At 41.9% G+C, this 22,476-nt stretch overlaps 1 protein-coding gene across 1 annotated transcript in view; it reads right to left on the bottom strand.

Moving 5' to 3' along the window:
* The window catches only part of SACS (sacsin molecular chaperone), a gene marked incomplete at both ends in the record, with an annotated part of 45,639 nt that extends 25,211 nt beyond the window's left edge, over positions 1–20,428 (bottom strand). The window contains 6 exons of the mRNA XM_080689423.1: positions 2,788–2,934; positions 9,675–9,786; positions 13,101–13,186; positions 14,754–14,841; positions 20,190–20,340; positions 20,418–20,428. Coding sequence (XP_080545549.1) covers positions 2,788–2,934; positions 9,675–9,786; positions 13,101–13,186; positions 14,754–14,841; positions 20,190–20,340; positions 20,418–20,428 — 595 coding nt within the window. The remainder of the gene's footprint in view (positions 1–2,787; positions 2,935–9,674; positions 9,787–13,100; positions 13,187–14,753; positions 14,842–20,189; positions 20,341–20,417) is intronic.
* Positions 20,429–22,476: the final 2,048 nt, after the last annotated feature.

Genomic DNA, 22,476 nt, shown 5'->3' on the forward strand with positions numbered 1-22,476 from the left:
CTCCAGCACTTTTTTTTTTTTTTTGAAACAGGGCCTCACTAAGTTACTGTGCCCTGGCCTAGAACCTGTCCTCTTATGATAACTCAGTGAGACCCTGTTTCAAAATTTAAAATGAAATAAGGCTGAGGATGTAACTCAAAAATAAGAATGCCCCTGGCTTCAATCCTCAGCACCACAAAAAGAGAAAAGAAACTTCCCATGATTGTTGTAGAAACCTAGAATATATCTTCAGTTAGTCACTAGAAAGCAGATGCAAGAGTATTTGGATATCGTCACTCAACCTCCACAGTCACAAAAACCCAATTAAATAGAACAGTTGCAGCCTACACTCAAAATTTAAAATTCAACTGTAGACTATGAAGATGGGGAGAGAAATACAGCACAAGAGGAGGCCCCACTCACTATGTCACCCAGCAAGCAGCCAAGTCCCACAAGTGCTTCTCAGGCTGGGAGCATCTCACCACATTGGGCCTCACTACGTACTGTGCAAAGATACACTTGGGTGTATCACATGGCCCTGAATTGATATCAACACTCTACCTGCATCTCAGCTAAAGACAGTGATATTCCAACACTGGCATAAAAGCCAAATGTGCCTGGCTTACTGTACTGAAAAAAACTCTTGTCCGTGGTGCCTCTCCAAGGACTTCCCAAGGATAATTTTGACAAGCAGGGAGTCACAGACTTTAGCACCCACGCTTCATGCAAGAAGTCACCTCAGTAACCCTTCATAGCTGTGGTTGTCAACTGCAGGTTCAACTGTCATAATTACCAACTCCTAAGCTCTTCGGTATTTTAAATAGCAAATGGGTGGGTGTAACCCCCTAGCTAAACCCATCAACACTGCAGCCTAGGGCACACTTGTCCCTATTCCCAGTACACAGTGCCAAACCCCACAACTGAAATCAGGTCAGGGAGACATCTGACATTTTAAAAGTATGACTCCAACCTTATCAAACCCTCAGGTTAGAGAACAGCTCTCTGGTTAGTGCCCCACATAAATGTGCTTGTTATCAAAGAAGGAAGGGAGCCTAATTTTGACACAGATGCTGGCAATTGGCCCAGTTCTAACTTCATCGTTCACTCCCACACAAGAGTCTCCATACTTCTGCAAGTCACTTTTTTTTTTTTTTTTTTTTTTACAGATCTGGGGATGGAATCCAGAGGCATTTGACCTCCGAGCTATACCCCCTGCCCTATTTCTTATTCTTTATTTTGAAACAGGGTCTGAGTTGTGGAGGGCCTCACTAAGTAGCTGAGGCTGTCCGCGAACCGCAATCCTCTGGTCCCAGCCTCCTGAATGCTGGGATTACAAGCGTGCGCCACCACGTCCAGCTTGCAAGTCACATCTGTACTACATAACAACTACAAACCTCTGTATGTTCCAGACCTGAGGGGTATGTGCAAGCAGATGACCTTGTAACTACTAATATTTCTAACAGTTATATTTCATATATAACTTAATATAATTTTACATGTAATATAGACAATGTTATTTGATATATCAATTATTAAGGTAAATGAAATAGCTTACTAAAATTCAGCTATGGTAAGGATGACCCTAATTCCCACTTGCCCAGGGCAGTCCCAATTTAGACCAGTTGTCTGAAAATGATACCACACCTTTTGCACTTAATATGTCCCACTTTAGATGAAAAATTACATGCTCATCAGCTATAGCCATAGCCCTGCCTGCTCAGTCTGTCCTTCTACAATACATAGTTTCAAGCAAGGCTTAAAAAAAAGTCTTAAACTCAGTGGTACATACCTATGATCCCAGCACTTGAAATGCTGAGACAGGAGACTCACAGGTGGCTGGGGTTCTAGCTTAGAGGTATAATGCCCCTGGGTTCAATCCCCAGTACCACAAAAGCAAACACACAAAAATGAACAATTCCATAAAGAATTTTTATCACACAATCACAGAGCTGTGATTTTGAAAGAAGAGCTATATACTCTTAGAGATATCTATACTAAGAGTTATATCTATGAACCATTATATCTATGAACCAGAAACCTCATGTGCTTTCTAGACTCAAAACATGAATTCAAAATTACCTTTTAAAAACACATGTAGCAGGTGTGGTGGCACACACCTATAATCCCAGCCCTTGGGAAGCTGAGACAGGATCGCAAGTTTGACGCCAGTCTCAGCAACTTAGCAAGGCCCTGTTTCAAAACAAAAAATGAAATAGAGCTAGGGGTCTAGCTCAGAAGTAGAAGACCCCCCAGTACCAGAATTAATTAATTAGTTAAATACTTATAAGTCTAAGAAGAGCAGAAGGTTTATTTGAGAGAAAATCATGGAGCCACCACAACTTCAAAGATCTTCATTTTCTTAGTTATCTGGTATCATGAGATGCATTACAATTTCTTCTTTAACCTTCTGATCTTTAAAAACATGTCCAAGAAAATGTAAGAATCATTTTAACTTTTAAATATTTGCAGTGTAACAACTTTCCACAGCAAGTTTTGTGTATTTAAAAGCTACATTTTAAATCTCATGTAAAATCACTGATTCCACTGAATCATGGTGACTTTACTTTTAGCATCACAAAGTGAGGTAAAATGCTAGAGTTAACCATAACTCAAGACACAACTTGGTATTTCTTTGACAGGCTTTCTGCAACCTATAGAAAAATGTGGGAAAGACAGCTTCAAAACAGTATCATCTGGGAAGAGGGTGAACATCTCTGAAGTTATCCAAACAAGTTACAAAATATGGTCTAAAATATCTTCCACTATCAAGACTTAAAAAAAAAAAAGCCAAATACTTGAATACTTGACCTGTTATATGGTAGACAGAATTGAAACCAATTCCGAACCTCCCAACCTTCAAGGGGTCATCCTTTTTCCTGCTTCTAGCAATTTCCTGAATGCCGTGCCAGTCCTCTGGGGTGAACACTGCGTTGTTGTACACATAGAGCGCTGGCCCTGGGGGTGGAGATGAACAAGCAGATATTCAGAAAGAAGGGCCTTGGAGTGGTCAGGGCTAGGTCAAGAATCTCAGCACAAAATCACTTACAAAAGGGGAGAACGGAGAGAAGTGAATGCAACGACTGAATTCAGTGTCTTCACAATCAAAAATACAGATTAATAGTAAAAATACAGTATTATTAGCCAAAATTTCAAAAAGAAAAACTTAAATGTATTTATTAAAGAATTAATTGTAGACACCCAAAACAGAGCACACAAAGAAACCAATTCATGTGCTATAACACTTTGTAAAAACCGTTCTAAAAACAGCATATTTAAAAATTTTTAGAGTGAAATTACCTGGAAGTGTACGAAGGAGACTTGCTATCTAAAATAACCTTGCTAATGTGTTATTTTATAGGGTGAAAATGATCCTTTAGTCATGTTCATAATCACCTTCTAAGAGCCTACAGTTCTGCTTATTTAGGTTCTGTTTTCTCATACAAGGCATTACTTGCATAATTTAAAGTCATTAATGTGACAAATATTTAAATATGTGCTCCAGAATTATATCACACTGTTTCCAAAGTAATTTCTTTTTAAAGTTATATTTATGATTTGCGAGTATTTTTGGAACTCTATTTTGATTTCTCTTCAATGGTTCTAACATTCTTTGAACAAATCCAACTCTATTAACTCATCATACTTTAAAGGTGACCAATGCTGGCCGGGTGTGGTGGCGCACGCTTGTAATCCCCGCGCTTGGGAGGTGGAGACAGGAGGATCACGCAGGTTCGAAACCAGCCGCGCTGGCTTAAGAGACCCTGTTTCCAGATAAAAATATAAAATAGGTCTGGGAGTATAGCCCAGAGGTAGAAGCGTTCCATCCCCAGTATCACCAAAAAAAAAAAAAGTTGACCAATGTTTTCCCTTAACATATGCAATATAGAAAGCATATGTGCATGGCTGGGTGATTTTTACACAGTGAATGGACCTAAGAGCCATGCAAATGAGCTTAAACAGAGATTGCCAGCACACCCAGGAGGTGTTTCTCAAGCTTCTTTAAGGGTAAGCCCAGATACAGAAATGTTGGCCTAGATTGTTTTATAAAAATGGTATGACTTCTATTTTTAAGCTAATCAAAGTCAAGGTAAGAAATTAACCAAGGCTCTTATTCTGACAAGAAGCACAGGGTTGGGGGAGAGGACTCTGAATTAGGTGTGTCTGGATATCACCAGCCTGACCACTATCAACTGCAGCCACAAGGCTCAGTCTCCTCACCCAAGGGTAAGAACAGTATCACCACAGGTGAGCTGAACATCTGAGGAGACAAAGTAAGTAAGAGTGAGGCTCAGCACCCAGCACAGAGCAGATGCCCACAAATGTCAGACATCACTCTTCAGTTAGTATGGAATGCTAGTGTCCTTAATGTCTCTACAAAGTAAAATAAAATAAAACAATTTTATGTAATAATATTGTAAGAATAGTAATAAAACTAATGTCTTGTTTTTACCAAGCAGCTAACTCTAGATGCTTTAAAACAGCATCTAACAAGCAATGTGTGGTTCTGTCTACACCATCCATTAAGAATACCTATGAAGACGCAGAATAAAGAACCACAAAAAACTTACAACATTCAACATCAGGCCTGAGGGAGGACCCCTTACCAGAATCTACAAAGAACTCCTGTGACGATAGTTAATTAAGAAATCTGGCAAGGACACACCCATGACACATTACCAGGAACACAGCAGACCACCAGCCCGAAGAAGACCCACTTCCCTCCCACCAACAACAGGAAAGCTAGCAGCCAACCCTTTCCTGCTTACATAAGATGTTGTTAAATTACAAAGTAATAGCCCCCTTTTTACCAAGTACAGAAGAATTCCACATGAAAACGAACTTCCCCCTCACATCGCCAGTCTGAGGTTCCTGGACATATGAAAACTACCATTTCCCATCCTATGTCACCAGGGCAGGTCCTGAAAAAAGGAGCATGGTGAATGGCCTCGCTCTAAGTGGAACTGCCTGAGGCCATGGGGATGGGAGCTTCTTTACACCCACGCTGTTCAGAGTCAGAACCAGACAGAGACAACCTCATCCTAGCACAGGAACTGGTAAAACATTGTCTCTCAACACACCTCTGCATCTGGCAAGGAGGGCCTGGTCATCATGCCATGTTTTTAATCACAGCAAGAACCGGATTGTACTCATGCTGGAATTCAGCGAAAAGCCACATATTCCGTGTCTGCTTTAATCAGCCTTTTGTCTCTTGCTTTAATCCAGTCGCACTGGATCTCTCTTTCTCCATCATTGAGATCAACTTAAACCTACCCCACCATCTATTCTAATCAAAAAGGAATGTTCTAGTTCTATCCAATATTATGCTAAATGAGATCAGCTAGTCTCAGAAACCAAGAGTTGCATGTTTTCCTTCATCCATGGAAGCCAGAGAGAAAATAGGAAATAAAAGGGACTTCAGATAAATGAGGAGAAAGGCCAGTAGAACAGTGGAAGGGAATTGGGGAAAGGAGGTGGGGAGGGGGAAAGAAGGGCTGAAGAAGGAAACAGTCCAAATAATCCTACGTCCATATATGAAGGTATCACTACCACTCTCACCAGCACATACAGGAGGGGAGGAGGGGTAGCTGGGTTAGACACTGAAGGAAATAACTAAGTGCTGTGTGCGCAGATGTTTGTATCATTTTGAATCTCACTATGGTGTAGAATTACAATGCACCGATGAAAGTATTAATTTAAAAAAAACTTTTTAAAAAAATTAATTTTTTTAAAAGGGGATGCTGAAATGAGATGTGAAAGGAATAAACACCTTGAAAGAAAAACAAAATGTGTGCCTGGGAAGAAAAGAGCCAGCGGAGGTCTGATATATATTACCTATTTTCTACTCAAGAGAGAGAGAAACATGGCCCAGCCAAGTCTCCTTGTCAACATGCTGAAGACAACTCTCCAGGCAAACATGCTTATTGTGTTTACCAAGAAAGTCCTTAGTTATTGGCTATCTTCAGAAGGTGCTTTACTATAAATGAGTCTGAACTTACATATTTATGATGCATAATTCCCTTAAAAATGCCACAAGCTACATGGTTATCAGAGAGAAACAAAGACATGTTTTATGGCTGAAGTAGCCCCCTGTAACTTACTAAGACTGTAAGTTACAGTCTTAGTCTGCCTGTGTGGCTCAGAGACCATTTCTGCTAACCCAGGTCAAGGGTGTCCTGGAGCAGCACAGAAGGACCAGGGGGTGGTAACACAAGTCCCACCCAGACTTCTAGAGCCACGGTCACCCTGCCTGGGCGTCATAACTGTATCACTGAAATCCTTAGTAAAGTGTGCTTCTGGGAAGATTTCTTACTCTTGCACAGCTGATCTGAGACTTCTGTTATCTTGTTACATAAAAAGGAACAAATCCAAGTTGAATACAAGAGGTCTTATTTGGAATAGTTAGTGCCAGGAAATGGGGGGGGGGGGGGTGGAACAACCTGTGATTCAAGATGACTGGTCATATGTGAATGCAAAAGAAAGACTTTCTCAAATATGCAAGAGCACAGAACCTTGGTAAGTTTTTTTGTTTTGTTTTATTTTAGTTTTTTATTTTGGTTATTTTTTGTTTTGGTACTAGGGATTGAACCCAGGAGCATTCTACCTCCAAACTACACCCCCAGCCCTTTTTATTTAGAAACAGGGTCTTACTAAATAGCTGAGGGTCTCACTAGGATGCTGAGGCTGGCCTTGAACCCATAATCCTCCTGACTCAGCCTCCCAAGTACTGAGATTATAGGTATGCACCACCATGCCTGGCTCATAGAAGGCCCCTGATACATGATTACTAAATACAGATAAAGATCACTGCCACCTACTTTTATATGTCCACTTTTATTTTTAAATGCTTAATATGGTATCACTTTTGAAGAGCCTATCTCTAGATATTTAACAACTCAGCCAAAAAATCTTGCTTAAAATAGTCTTTTTAAATGAGGTAAAGACTAGAAGCAAAAAAATCCTAGGCCTCTGGAAGAATTTAGAAGCAAATGCTCTTAGGACTTCTCTACATTCTTACCTTTGTTGTTCTCCGGTACATACAAGACAGTTTATATCAGAATGGCACCAGACATAGCCAAGCGTGGTGGCGCAGGCTTGTTATCCCAGCATCTGGGAGGCTGAGACGGGGGATCGTGGTTCGTGGCCAGCCTCAGCTACTTAGTGAGACCCTGTTTCAAAATTCAAAAGTAAAAAATAGAGCTGGGAGTGTAGCTCACAGGTAGAATGCCCCTGGGTTCCATCCCCAATACCACACACAAAGAAATAAGAATGGCACCAGACATAAGCATTATCACACCAATGATCTCATTAATCTTCAAAAGAGCCCTTACTACATTCCCAGGTGAACCAAGTGTAAAGTCGAGAATCCAAGGCGGCTGTGAAGCTGTGCAGCACAGCAGCTGAGGTCTGTGAATCCACACTGAGTGCCTCTCCACACTGGGTAAAGCATCAACTTTAGAGTCAAGAAACCTTACAAAGCTCCCATTATAAAATGATACAACCTCTGTGATGACGGGCCAGGAATCAGCAAGGCCGCACAAGTCAAAACCAGAATGAGAGCCTCCAGATGTCACCACATCTCACACGTCTCTTTTTATTATTTTTTCCATATTTTATTTTATTTATATGTGGAACATATTGAAAATGGTGTACATTTAGATTGTGCTTCATGCCCTCTCCCCCCCATTCCCTTTCCCCCCTCCCAATAAAGAGTGTCCATGTTAACCGTGCTATATTTATACTATTACATATATTTGAATGTAGCTCCTCCATTGAACAACCTCAGCTTTCTTCCTCTCCTATCCTTCCATTCTAGCTCTGCTGAGATTTCCCCTCCATCATCTGGAGTCCCTCTGGAATTACCACTACTCCCTAGCTTGGGCATATTAGAGAAAACATATGTCCCTTCTCTTTCTGTGCTTGACTAATCTCATTTAACTTAATGTTCTCCAGTTCCTTCCATCTTCTTGCAAATGCTATTATTTTATTCTTCTCTATAGCTGAATAGAATTCCATTGTGTGTATTTCCCATAATTTTGCAATCCATTCATCTGTTGATGGAGATCTAGGTTGGTATTATATTTTGGCTATTACAAACTGTGCTGCTATGAACTTGGGTATGCATATATTAACATAGTTCTCTGATTTCAAGCCCTTTGGAAAGATACCCAGGAGTGGTATAGCTGGACTCATATGCTGGAGAAAAGACAGCCTTTTCAATAAATGGTGCTGGGAGAACTGGCTATCCATTTGTAGAAAGTTGGATCTGAATCCTTACTTCTCACCGTGCACAGGAATCAACTCGAGATGGATCAAAGACTTAGAAATTAGACCAGACTGTGAAGTTATTAGAGAAAGCCATAGGATCAACACTCCAATATAGGTACAGGGAGTAACTTTCTCAACAAGACTTCCAAAGCGCAGGAAATTAAAGCAAAAATTAACAAGTGGGATTACATCCAACTAAAGTTTCTTCTCATGAAAGGAAACCATCAAGAACCTAAAGAGGAAGCCTACAGAATGGGAGAAGATCTTTACCAGCCACCACTCTGATAGGGGGCTAATATCCAGAATATACAAAGAGCTCAAAAGACTCTACACTAGCAAAACAATCCAATCAAGAAATGGGCAACTGAACTGAATACACTTTACAAAGAAAAGATATAAATGGCCAATAGATACATGAAAAGATGTTCAACATCACTAGCCATCAGGGAGATGCAAATCAAAACTACACTGAGATTCCATCTAACCCCAATCAGAGTGGCATGCATAAAGAAATCAAACAACAACAAATTCTGGCAAGGATGTGGGGAAAGAGGAAGTCTTTTACACTGTTGGTGGGAGTGCAAAGTATTTCAGCCACTATGGAGATTCCTTAGAAAACTGGGAATAGATCCACCATTTGATCCGGCTATATCACACATCTCTTTTTAAAAGATGAAGCACTACTGCACTTAGTCACAAACCTAATATAAGAATAACTGTAGTAACTGCAATGAATGCTAACTATTTAATTACCAGTGTTGATCACCCTCCTAAATCACAAAGCATCTTTTTAAAACTGAGCTAATCCCTCTGAAGGTCTGTGTAGGAAGTCACCCACAGTCATTCAAAATCAAAACCATTCCATCAACTTCAGTCTGCATAAAAGTTATGAATCTTCTTTTCAACACAGTGCTTCACAGAGTCTGAGTGAGCTGTCAAGACTCTACTCAGTAAGATTCTCTTAATATATTTCCTTTTCTTTTCCTTCCTCCCCTTTGATCTTTCTTCTTATCCCTAGCACAAATTCCTCCTGAGGCAGAAAATACACAAAACATGGCCTCTTACAGCTTCCAAAATGCAAAAAAAGGTATTATTTATACAGAAACACTGGCCCATATCTTACTGATAATATAAAATACAAGAGAGTTGAATAGAGTAAGAGCTTGATGTACTTATATGTGTGCTATGTTTTGAGATTTTTCTTTATCTCTACAAATACCACCTAGCAGAGACATCTTCCCACCAAAAGCAGAGGAAAACACCAGAAGAAATGTAGTTATATGTGCAGAAAAATACAAATGATAATAAGACTGTTCATTAAACAAAGTATAAAATTCCTTTAAAAAAAAAACCTGTTAGGATATAGAAAACTCCTTAAAAACGCCTGTTAGGATATAGAGCAGAGCTTGTTCCTAATTGCAGATTCTTACCCTGATATTGCGCCATGTCTTTGGACCAAAGAGTCTCCGTTCCATATTGAGTTTCATCATATAAAAATTTAACTTCTGTGGCCCCAGCATCTTCTGCATTCTGAATTAGTTCCTAACCGCAAAATACATCAAAAAATATATTTAATGTGTAGTAATCTATTGCTATATTTGTATTTACCTAGAGTAATTAAAAAGTAAACACACTGCATCTTAAATTTTAACAAGATCATTATTGAAAGTAGTTGTCATGTACGTATGAAGGTGAGGCTGCAAAGTCCCACTTCAAGTATATACACCTAAGACTCATCTTTTAAGTCACTGTCACTTAACCTCTAAGTAAAAATCCTAGGGCTATTTTCAACTCTGCTTCTCAGTTACAATCTACCTAAAGCTTTTGTTGAAGAGAAATTACTCTATTTCCAAAAGTTGCACATCTTGGTTTCTGAGGCAGGTACCTCTTGCTTGAGCAGTTTCCAAAATGGTACCTCAGTTCTCATTTGCTTAGCACTTGCCTTCTCTTACAGAAAGTGAAACCAAATGATATTAATCTGTATGTGCTACTTTGTGTGTTTCTAAACAGGTATATTAGGGATTAAACCTAGAAACATGCTACCTCTGAGCTATACCCTCAGCCCTTTTTTGTTTTATTTTGAAACAGGGTCTTGTTAGGTTGCTGAGAGTCTAAGTTGCTGAGACTGGCTTCAAACCTTCCATCTTCCCATCTCAGCCTTCCAAGTACTGTGATTACAGATGTGTGTCACCAGGCCTGGCTGGCTACATTCTTAAGAGCTTGAAACATGAGCATGGCTTTCTCCTGCTGTTAAGTAGAAATCCTTTGATGCGCAGGACTGACTCTGTCCTTTCAGAGAAAGGACTGGTATTAAAGTTTGTTTGGTAGGTGGTGGGTAACCAGATGGGTGGCCAGACCTTTGTGATGAAAAGGAAAAACTGTAAGATTCACTCTCATCAGAAGTTGCAACACAATTTCCAATTCTGACCATCCTAGTCACTTCTGGACACCTACCAAACACAATGGGGGTCAGTCAGAAGGAAGCTGCAGACTAAAATAAGGCTCACTAAAGCCAAGCCCACAATCATTGAGACCTGAGCTGAACTCCACAGACACTATTCCAAGCTTGTTCTTCAGATTCTATCTCAAGTAGGGAAAACTCAATAGATGATCATTTCCTGAATGAGTCCTGACTTAGACCAAACCAAACCAAAGGCCTGTGTTTTAAATGGTCATTAGGAGACAATACATCACTCTGTATCATCACACTCATGAACCTCTCCCTGGCTTCAGGGAGAAGCACCCTAGGACCCCAGAACCTTGGGATAACTAAGTCAGAGGTAGGGGTGGATAGGAAATGAAGAGAGCTTGTACTGAACTCATGCAATGTGGAGAAGAAATCCCTCATCAGAGCAGAAAGGTGACACCAGGTCCACATGACTGCAATGGGCCAACGGGGCTGCAGGAGAGTACAGAACCCAGGAGCTGGCTGTGAGCAGGCTTTCAGTTCAGCGAGAGCATCCAAGAGGCTGGGTGCTTTAGCCCCAGCTGCCCAACCCAATCACGAACTTTCTACTTACTATACACCCTATACTACAGCCTTACCACTACTAACTCCTCCTAATATACAACTGCCCATTTCTCAAATGGTTTTTAATCTGCAGAGCCCCATTCCTACTCTGTTCTATCTAACAGACTCCTCAAAATTAGAAAACTTATTTACATTCATATATGATGATAATATAATGGATGGATATAAGGACTAAATAGGTAACAAAACACAATAGGTAGTTTACAAACTGATAGCATTTGAGTTTGGATTTTGTCTTCATTCTTATATCTGTGATTGATACATATTTTAGAATGCAGAAATGGATAAAAATATTAAGAGATATCGAAGATAAAATATTATGCCCTAGGCTCCACTATCAACAAAGTTGACTACTGTACAAAGTTTGCAAGTTGTACAAAGAATAGGACTGGGAAGCTTTTCCCCTGCAGTAACCATCAAGGAATCACTTTTGAATTGATTCTGGAAGCAGTAGCAGTAAGTGTTGCATTTGCCCTTGGGCAAGACGCTAAAGTCTTTCAACCTGATTCAGTAAATATCATAAAAGGCAAAGGTGAGGTACAAGCAATTTTTAAGATTCCTATTAAATCTAGCACTAAAATATCTCAGAAACAAAGATTCCATCGAGCTGGCTATAATACAAACATACACAACAAGAGAAGCAGAAGGACTACCCACCAGCTGTTTGCCTCTGACCCTGCGCACTGGTTTCTGAAACCATAATACCCTACCCCTGTACCCAACTCAATCTTCACTCCTAATTTATTATGCTCACACCTCTCTATCCCATAACAACTCCATAACCATATTCTTTCTATCTTCATTTTACTAAGAGACCAATCTACTAGTTTTCAAATTAACCTCCTGTGAGCCATGGTGCCCATTCTAAAAGACAGGCTGAAACTGTTCCAATATCTCCTTATGGCCAGTGCTAGATACAACACAATCTTCACTCATGTAGATCCCAGCATCATGACAGGAGTGAAACAGACCCAGTCCCTGAAAGTTCACCATCTAAACTAGAAGATGAAATGAGGACCAAGACACCCAAGATGGTAAATGCTAAATAAATTAACAAGAGGGAAAATGCATAGTAATTGATTCTACTTCCACACTTCATTAAGGAGTTTTCTTATCAAGGTTAAGCACAAAATCTAATTTTTGCAGTATCTTCCTTTAGTGCTTTCTTTTATGCTTGTGTATATTTTGGTTTTTCTTAAGTAGTACATTCAAACTAAAAGAATGTATCATTAAGTAGAAATAAATAACTAAAATATTCTAGTCAGTAAACCCTCTCAAAAAAGACAAAACTGCCAGGCGTGGTGGCACACACTTGTAATCCCAGCATTTGGGGGGCTGAGACAGGAGGATTGCAGCTTGAGGGCAGCCTCAGCTACTTAATGAGGCCCTTTGAAACTCAGTGAGACCCTGTTTCAAAATAAAGAATAAAAATTAGGACTGGGGGTGTACCAAAGAAGTAGAATGCCCCTGGGTTCCATCCCCAGTACTGCAAAAAATAAAACAAAATAAAATAAGCAAACCTATAAATCCAGGGCCAAATGGGCATTTTCTCCTTGCCTGTGTCAGAAACTGAATTTGGTTGGGTGGTGTGTGAGCCCTTGTGCAGTGTTCTTCACAACCGCCCCGGAGCCACACTGTGCTTAAGGACAGCACAGCAGCCCAGCTATGTGACCTCACGGTCACACCCAGCTATGCACAGCGGCCATGGAGAGAAGAAACACTACCATTCAAGGCTACATAGAATTTAAAAACAAGATTTCTAAGTAAACTTATTTTGTGTCATTTTTACTGAAGTAATCACAGATGAACACAACATATACTCTACCTTAAGAATCTGTCCTCCTTCCGGATACCTTCTCAAAATGTCCTTGAGAAAATCAACAAGTGGTGGAGTTGTTTGACCAAATCGACCTAAAATACAGAATACGTTTAAAATGAGTTAGAAGAATGCTCATGATTCATGGCCCACCTGATTTGGTCTCACATTACAGTGTAACTATAAAAGTTATACTTCTACTGAAGGACCCTGGTATAAACTCTACCTGACTAAGCAAGTCACCAGAAAGAAAGACAGCTTCAATTTTATCAAATATCCTTAACAGAGTTATAAACTAGGTTTCAAAAAATTTTTCAAAAATATACTATCACAAAAGATTATTAATTCAAAAATGGAGAGTACGGTGAGGATGTAAGTGTTGCTATTTTCAAAAAAAATTAAACACTTGCTGCTATTTGTCAGTGTTTTGCTCATATACTATTAGCCAGAAATAGCTGTGTCTATTACATGTTCTTAAAACTCTCAAACTTAACCAGTGTCCCAATAGTTTTGAAATTCAGCAGTCCTGCCTCAAGATTATTCAGTTTGAGTATTCTTAACCCTTACCTATACTAGATATTCTTACACCTACAGACCAGGTCACCTTCAAGTAGTGGACAGGAAGGTATAGGAGGTGAAGAAAAGTAAATCTTCAGAGGCACACAATTTTAAAAATCCATATAAAAGTAAAAAGTTAATCCATGTTTTGAAAAATTAAATCATTACTAGAGATTGAGTACCCCTTAGCAACTAGATAAGGGACCTTGTAAGAGCATTTCTGGAACCAGAGTATTTTAGATTTTAGATGTTATAATAGTCATATATACTTAGTAAAGTATCTTGGGAGTGGGATCCAAGTCTAAACATGGAATTCATTTATGTTTCATATGTGCTGTTTACACAAAGGCTGAAGGTAATTTTACACAATATTTTCAGTTTGCCAACTGTGAACTGTCACAAAAAAAAATCAGGCATGGAATTCCCTTTAGCAGTATTACACTAACAAACAGTTCTGGACTTGGGAGCATTTCAGATTTCCAGATTATGGCTACTCAACTTGCATACATTTATTTTGGCAGAACTATGGACCAAGACCAAGAATAAACAAGACCATTTCCACAGACTTGTACCTCACTCATCACTACAATTCGCTCCACCCACCCTTGCTTTCCTCTGACTCTGGTATCCCCTTGCTGCATTCCAACATCATATGCTCTCAATTCACTTTTAAAAATTAATCATTGTTAAATCACTTTACTGAGGTATGGCTGATACAACTTGAAGAATCTGGAGATAAGTATTTAGTTGTGAGATAATCACACCATCACTACCGCTAATCCCTAAAACTTATCCATCACCTCCAGAAGTTTCCTTCCTCTCCCTCTTTTGTCTTTTACTTTGGTGAAAGAGTACCTAACCAAAGATCTACCTTCTTGGCAAATGTTTAAGTTTGCAACACAGTTTTGCTAATCATAATCAGGCTGAGTCTTGTAAAGGAGATCTCCACATCCCATTTACTCCGTATAACTGGATCTTCATACCCTCTGATCAATAACCCCCTCCCCCAGCCTCTGGAAACCACCTTACTCTACTGTTACTATTTTAAAACATAATCTTATGTAACTAATATGGCATATACTCCTAAAAAGTCAATTATTATACCTCCCCCCTTTAAGCCTTTTGATTGAAGGTTTACAAAAAGATGACAATTTTTGGATGTCAAATCTCCAATCTTGATCCAGTCACATAACTGAAAAGAAGAAAATAAAATATATGAAAAGCAATATAATCTCTAATACTGTAGATTCAAAACTTTATCTCACATCTTTTTTCACTCAAGAAGTAATGCTTGCTAACTATTCATATCAGGAAACAGGTTGCTCCAGAGAACAGAAAGTCTCTTTATTTAAAATTTTAAAGGATTTAAACTTAAAATTTTAAGAATTTGTCCTCAAATAATTACAAATAAAGATACATATATTTCTGCTGTAATATAATTCTCCCCTTTTTTCTTTACAGTGCTGAGAATTAAATATAGGACCTCAAATGTGATAGGCAAGTACTCTACCACCGAACTACACCCCCAACCCAACTTCACATTTTAATGATGAAACAATCATTAACATAAATAGAAAATCATTCTTTTGGTCAACACTTCCAAAGTGCATTCCCTATGTAAAACACAAGTGTGAGCACACTGTCACTATTCTCAGTTTTTAAAGCATCTTCATGTACATACTCTCGATGAACCTTAAAGCTAGCTCACTTCATATACAGGTGCTTCATACCACATGAATCAGAATATTCACAGCAGGACTACGGCTAACAAAAAAATTTACTTTTTTTTTTTTTTTTTTTTTTGGTGGTACCAGTTCTTGGAAGCCCTACTACCTCCGGGCTACACTCCCAGACCTATTTTTATACTTTTTAATTTGGAAACAGGGTCTCTTAAGCCAGCGCGGCTGCCCTCGAACCTGCCCGATCCTCCTGTCTCAGCCTCCCAAGCGCGGGGATTACAAGCGTGCGCCACCACGCCCGGCTAACAAGAAAAATTTAAAAGCAATCCAAATTGTGTGACATATTCATACAGCTCAACATTATATAGCAATGAAAAGTGAATTAGCTCAGCTATACACAATTTGGGTGAATATTAATAATACAATATTGAATGAAAAAGCTAACTCATTGTTACAACACATAGTTTCTTATAAAGTTCATAAATGGCTAAAAGTAAACAGTATATTTATATATTTAGGTTATACGCATATACCACATGATGCACATATACAAATATACATACACATAACTACCAAAACAAAAGGTAACAGAATAGACATGTCTCAGAGGTAAAGGAGGAGACAGGCCTGCAGGCTGAGGAAGACACACAGAGGATCAACCACTGCTGATATCCTAGTTCTCTACCAGATGACATCATCATAGGTGACACTCTAATGTTAAGTCAACTAATCTACTACCAAGGCTGCAGTTAATATCATATTGTTTGCTTAATAATTTGAAGAGTTACTGTTGCTAAGATCATTAGTTCAATTTAGTATGACTAATGTGCACTGTAGAAAGGAAGGCAGGAAGTGAAAAATGAAGGAAATCCATCCCATAGGAAGCAGTTTCTGGCTCTTAACAAGGACTTAAAAAAGAAGATAGAACCACAGTAGTTTACACAGATGTAACTGACTATAGAAATCTGGCAATCAATGGTCTTGTTAGATCATAATCTGAGGCCTATCTGCAGAGAAATGATTCTCTAAAAGAGCAACCAGGAAGCAGAGATACCCCAGGATGTTATCTCCCACTGAGTTTGCCAAGATTTGGGAGTTTTGCTTGAACCTCTCCTTTTTCTGGATACTCCAACCAAAACCCTTGGACCTAGCTGGGCGTGGTGGTGCATGCTTGTAATCCCAGCATTTGGGAGGCTGAGACCGGAGGATTGTGGTTCAAGGACAGCCTCAGCTACTCAATGAGGCCCTCTGCAAATTAGTGAGACCCTGTCTCAAAATAAAGAATAAAATAATAGGGCAGGGGGTGTAGCTCGGGGGTTGAATGCCCCAGACCCGCAAAAATTTGTATTTGTAATGAGTTAAAAGTTACACTTCATGGAAACTCAAATTCATTTGGTAAAGAATGAAAGGGGCCATTGTGGTGGCACACACCTGTATTCTCGGTGCTTTAGAGGCTAAGACTGGAGGATGGCAGATTCTAGGCCAGCCTCAGCAAATCAGAAAGGCCCTGCTTTGAAATAAAAATGAAAAGGGCTTCAGGTGTAGCCCAGACGTATAACGTCTCTGGGTTCAATTCCCAGTATTACAAACACACACAAAAGGGGTCATAAAGTAACATAGCTACAATTAACAGGTTTGGTCTCTTCATAGGACAGGAGATAAAGTGAGGCCCTTACAAATTCCACTCCAAGTCCTGAAAAAGCAAAACAAATACAAAGAGTAAGAGGTGAGCAACTGAGGACAAAGTGCCTATTGTTAACTAAGCCTAATATCAACCAAAACCAAGACAGTAACAGGAGCATCAGCAGCTTCCACATCCTGCCTACTCTGAAGAACTTAGAAGTCTCACGAGTAATTAAAATCTAAAACATTCTGAGCAACATTAGAACTTCTATATAGGCGACCCTTCTTGATGGCACAGCCCATCATTCAACCAGACATGCCCTCTATCGGTTATCGGCCTGACCTTTATCTTTGACTTTTAAAGTTCATTTTTAATGGTGTAAGCCCTTCCTCTGTGTCTCAATGAACTTTGTGTTTAACTTTTATTCATCCCCAATAGATACCTTCATAGATTCTCTATAGGATAAAACAGCAAAAAGTCCATAGACTTTAGAATCACAAAGACATGGGCTCAAATCCTCCTCGATACTTCATCTCTTTGAACCCTTGCCATACATACTCTTGTGCAAAATGGACCAGTAATAATTTGTATGGTTTTTCTAAGTATTAAATGTGATGATGGGTGTAAAGTTCCTAAAACAGTGTGTGGAACACAATGAGCTGCTAAATAAATGTTCATCATATTCTAACACATTTTACCAAATGACAGAAAGAGAAAAGCGCTAAGCACCAGTTACTTCTTAAAACTCAGTCTTCTACCCTGACCTAGCTACCTTGGGAGTCAGTTCCAGATCCACAGCTGCCTGTCCAACTTCACCATCCAGCAGGGACCTCAGAATTGGCTGGAACTAGTTCTATACCATTCATATTAGAAATAGGAAATCAGAGGCTGACGTGTGAATTAAACTGACCTCTCTACACACACTTGGGCAGTACAGACAGCAGTACAGATGTCCAGACAGTTGCTCTTGTGTATTTTCCTAGATGCTTCTTTTGTCTCATCATCAGTTGAACCATATATAAAACCAAGCTGATCACCATACTCTCCCCTAATTAGCCTCCCCTCTGGACTTGTTTATCTCTGTTCACTGAACCCGTATTTTCCTAGTCTGACTCCTGGTTTGTGAACATTCTAAACATGGCCTTGTGCATTATTCTACACAAGCCCCCAAACCCCAATGATCCATTTGGTACCAAACTGCCATAAATTTGTCTTTGCCAAAGTCTCCTGTATATCTTTTTTTATTTCACTTCACAAGTCTAGAACCTCCTATCATGACAGAGTCCCACTTGGACCGTTTCAACCACACACCCACTCCCAAACACTATACCTCACTGCACCTTTCGCCATCCTATATGACTTCGCAGACACCTCCTATGCTTCCAATGGCAAGACTAAGTCACAACTGAGCCTTTAGGTGTGACCACGTCCAGGAACAAAATGACAAAGTAGAATCAGAAGTGTAACCAAAGAAGTGGGCATGGGACTGGAGAGAAGAGGAGAGAGGAGAGGGAGGTGAAGAGACTGGGTTAGCCACAGAGAAAGAGGAAGGAATGACTGGGTTTGCTCCTTTTCAATTCCCTCAAGTCCTCAAGGGAGTCATTGTCCACCTGCCAACAAACACCTTAGGGAACTGATAAAGAGGACTGATCCACCCATGGACAAACAGAACAGATTCATCAGAAATCCATGTCTAAGTGAACAAAACAACGGAAATCTGATCCAAGTAGATGGAAAGTCAATTCTACACTAAAGATTAAAAATCACCAAGACCAAACACTTCACCATTAAACTCCACAATAGAAATGTCATTCTGTGTTGCTCAATATTTCTTCCTTGTCTGTCCAGCTCCTTTTGAATTTTTCAAATCCTGGTAATGATTCTTTTTATCATATAAAATTGTGAAGTCATTCAGTAGAATAAAAAATTAGTGAATTTTCAGTAAGGTGTCAATTAAATTCCTCCTTTAAGAATACTATAGAATTTTCACTAATCTTAATGGATACATCTAACAATATGAAATATTCTTATTTTCCAAAGTTTTGATCAAGACACTAGAGGTTTTATATTAAAAGATGTCCGAAGATCCTTTTCAGTCCTTATATATCTGTAATTCAAAATTGGGGAAAGCCAGGCATGGTGGTACACACTTGTAATCCCAGTAATTGGGAGGCTGAGACAGGAGTATCACAGGTTCCTAGCCAGACTCAACTACTTAATGAGGCATTCTGCAATTTGGTGAGACTCTGTTTCAAAATAAAGAATAAAAATTGGGCTGAGGGTATAGCTCAGCAGTAGAATGCCCTGGGTTCCATCCCCAGTGCCACCAAAAAAAAAAAAAAAATGAAGGAAAGCCAGACGTGGTGTGAGCATTCCTGTAATCCCAGTACTTGGGGGCCTGACAAGAAGATCACAAGTTCCAAGTCAGCCTCAGCAACTTAGCAAGACCCTGTCTCAAAATAAGAAGAGATAAACCGGGCATGGTAGCACATGCTTGTAATCCCAGCATTTGGGAGGCTGAGGCAGGAAGATTACAGTTCTGGAACAGCCTCAGCTACTTAGTGAGACCCTGTTTCAAAATAAAGAAAAAAATATATAGCAGGGAGTGTAGCTCCGAGGTTGAATGCTCCTGGGTTCCATCCTCAAACCCGCAAAAAGAAAAAAAAATGGAATAGATAAATAAAATAGGCCTGGGGGTGTAGCTCAGAAGCAGAATGTCTTTGGGTTCAATTCCCAGCACCAAAAAAATAAAACTAAAATAAGGCTAGGAATGTAGGTCGGAGGTAGAATGCGTTTGGGTCCAATCCCCAGCACCGAGGGAGAAAAAGAAATGAGGGAAATTTTCCAAGATACAAACAGTGAAGATATGTAGCAGCATTCCAGTTACACTTATGACTATGAGTAAGGGTTAAGTCACTTCAATGATGGTGTCTCTAAATTAAGAAAAGTTATCCAGTTATAATGCCCATTTAAAAGGTTACCTTAATTTCGGAAAGTGAAGATTCAGAAAAACTGGGAAGGGGGAGGGACTAAATACTGAAATGGCATATCAAGAAAAAATACAGCCAAAGGCTGGCCAGCCTGCGCCGGCTAGGTCCCGCGGATACCCCGCGAACGCCCTCGGGCCCCGCCCACCTCCCCGCCGCCCGGCCCCGCCCACCTCCCCGCGCGCGGGCCCCGCCCACCTCCCCGCCGCCCGGCCCCGCCCACCTCCCCCCGCCGCCCGGCCCCGCCCACCTCGCGGCCGCCGCGCCACAGCCGCTGCTCCGCCACCGGGAAGCCGGTCTCTGCGCAGATGCGCTCCTTGAGGTCGCGCGCCGTCCAGGTCGCCGGCGCCTCCAGGGTCCTGCAGCCCACGCAGCCCGGGAGCACCGTCACGGGGATCCACCTGCGCGAGAGGAGGCGCCCTGAGCGGCCGCGGGCCCCGCCGGCCCCGGCCCGCCCCGCGGCCCCGCCGCGCCCTACCTGTCCCCCATGGCGGCGTCCTCGCCCCTCGCCGCCGCGTCAGCGCCCGCCCCGCAGCAGCCGGAGCCCCGCGCGGGCGCCGAGGGCCCGATCCGCATGGTGCGGGCCGGCCACACGTTCAGAAGGAAGCGGCGGTGGTGGAGGAAGAGGAGCACGCGGAGGCGGCCGCGCGCTGCGGGACGGCCCGGGCCCCTGGAGGCGCCACCCGCGGGCACGCGCCCGCTGCCCGGACCGTTAGCCGGCGGCCGCCCCGCCCCGCGTGGTGCTTAAGTGAGCAGCCTCTCGCCCCGCCCCGGACACGCCCCTGGACACGCCCCCGAGATCCCGTCCAATGAGCCTTTTGGATCGCCGCGGACTCTCCCCGCCCCTAGCCCACCCCACGTAACATACACTTAGCTGAGGAGCCACCGCCCCGCCGCATCCTAGGCCACGCCCCGCCGCATCCTAGGCCACGCCCCGCCTACGTCCTTCAACTAAGCCACTAACCCCGCCCAGGCCCCAGCCCCAAGCCCCACCCCGCCAAGAGGGTGCTTAGCCGAGGAGCCGCCTTGCCCGCCCCCAGACTACGCCCCTGGGCCCCGCCCAGTGACCCTGGTGGCTAGCTAAGGCCTGGTCCACCCCAGGCCACGCCTAACCTGCTACAAACTTTCACTAAGGAGCCGCCCGCGCCCCTCCCTAGGCCACGCCCGAGGCCGCGCCCCACCAAGCATGGTTCTTAGCTGAGGAGCTGCCCCGCCCCTCAAAGCCCCGCCCACTGAGCCTGCTGGATGGCCACGCCCCGCCAAAGGAGCTTTAAGTGAGGAACCATCGTCCTCGCCCAGGCCCCCCCCACTAAGCCTGGTATTCAGCTGAAAAACCTCCCACACCCATTCCTAGGCCCTACTCCCACGAAAACTAGTCTTAGCTGAGGAACCTCTGGCCCCGTCCAGGCCCCCGTCTAGACTTACCCAGGCTGTTAACCCACCTGCCTGGCCACGCCCAGACCTCACTTAACCCCGCCCCATCCAGAAAACCCCTCCCCACTCACACCCAGGCTGCCCCGCCCCGCCCCGCCTTGATGCTAGAACCTCAAAAGCCTGGCCATGGTATTTGCAGGCTGTATGTCTGGGGAAGAGCTGCGTTTTGCCCGATAAAAATGAACAGTGCCTCGAAACACACAGAACTATACATTCCTAGGGCCTGCTTCGTCTTCAACGCCAACGCTTGGATGGAAGCATCTCCAAGACCTACCGTGGCTTCCCACCTGAGAGGGAGACATCACTGATTCATAACTTCTCAGATTCATAATCAACAATAAATACATACAATACCTTTCCAGGATCCTGTTCCTCTCTCCTACTCTAGTTAAAAGGAGAGTGGTAAGCCGGGCTGGTGGCGCACACTTGTAATCCCTGTGCTTGGGAGGCAGAGACAGGAGGATAGCACAGGTTCGAAGCCAGCCTCAGCAACTTAGACCCTGTTTCCAAATAAAATATAAATAGGTCTGGAGTATAGCCCAGAGGTAGAAAACCCTTGGGTTCCATCCCCAGTACCACACACACAAAAAAAAGTATAAATTAGGTCTGGGAGTGTAGCCCGGAGGTAGCATGGTTTCCAGGAACCCCAGTACCACAAAAAAAAAAAAAGAGTGGTGTAAGGATGCTTTCCTTTTCGAGTTTGGAAGATGAGAACATGTCGGTCAATTAGAGAAGAATATGGCAATTCAGTGTAAAGATCAATCAGAATACCCTAATGGAAAAATGTAAGTCTATACAAGCATTAGAATATCAACAAATGGAAAAAATGTGAGCTCCCTCTACCAGATGGCCAATATCTATCTAGAGTTCCCTCTCTCTCTTTCTGGTCCAACAACCATGCTCGGGGAGTCACCAACACCTGGAAATTCAGATGACTGCCCACAGACTCTAGGAAAAATCCCATTTCAGTGGGTAGAGAACCCAGGGGCACTCTACCACTGAAATGCACCACCAGCCCATTTTATTTTTGAGGATCAGTTAGGTAGATGTAAGAAGTCCTGGTATGATATTGCACAGTAATATATACAATATACTATTGTAAA

This window comes from Muscardinus avellanarius (assembly GCF_963383645.1).
Source record: "Muscardinus avellanarius genome assembly, chromosome: 2".
In the NCBI taxonomy this organism is placed as follows: Eukaryota; Metazoa; Chordata; class Mammalia; order Rodentia; family Gliridae; genus Muscardinus; species Muscardinus avellanarius.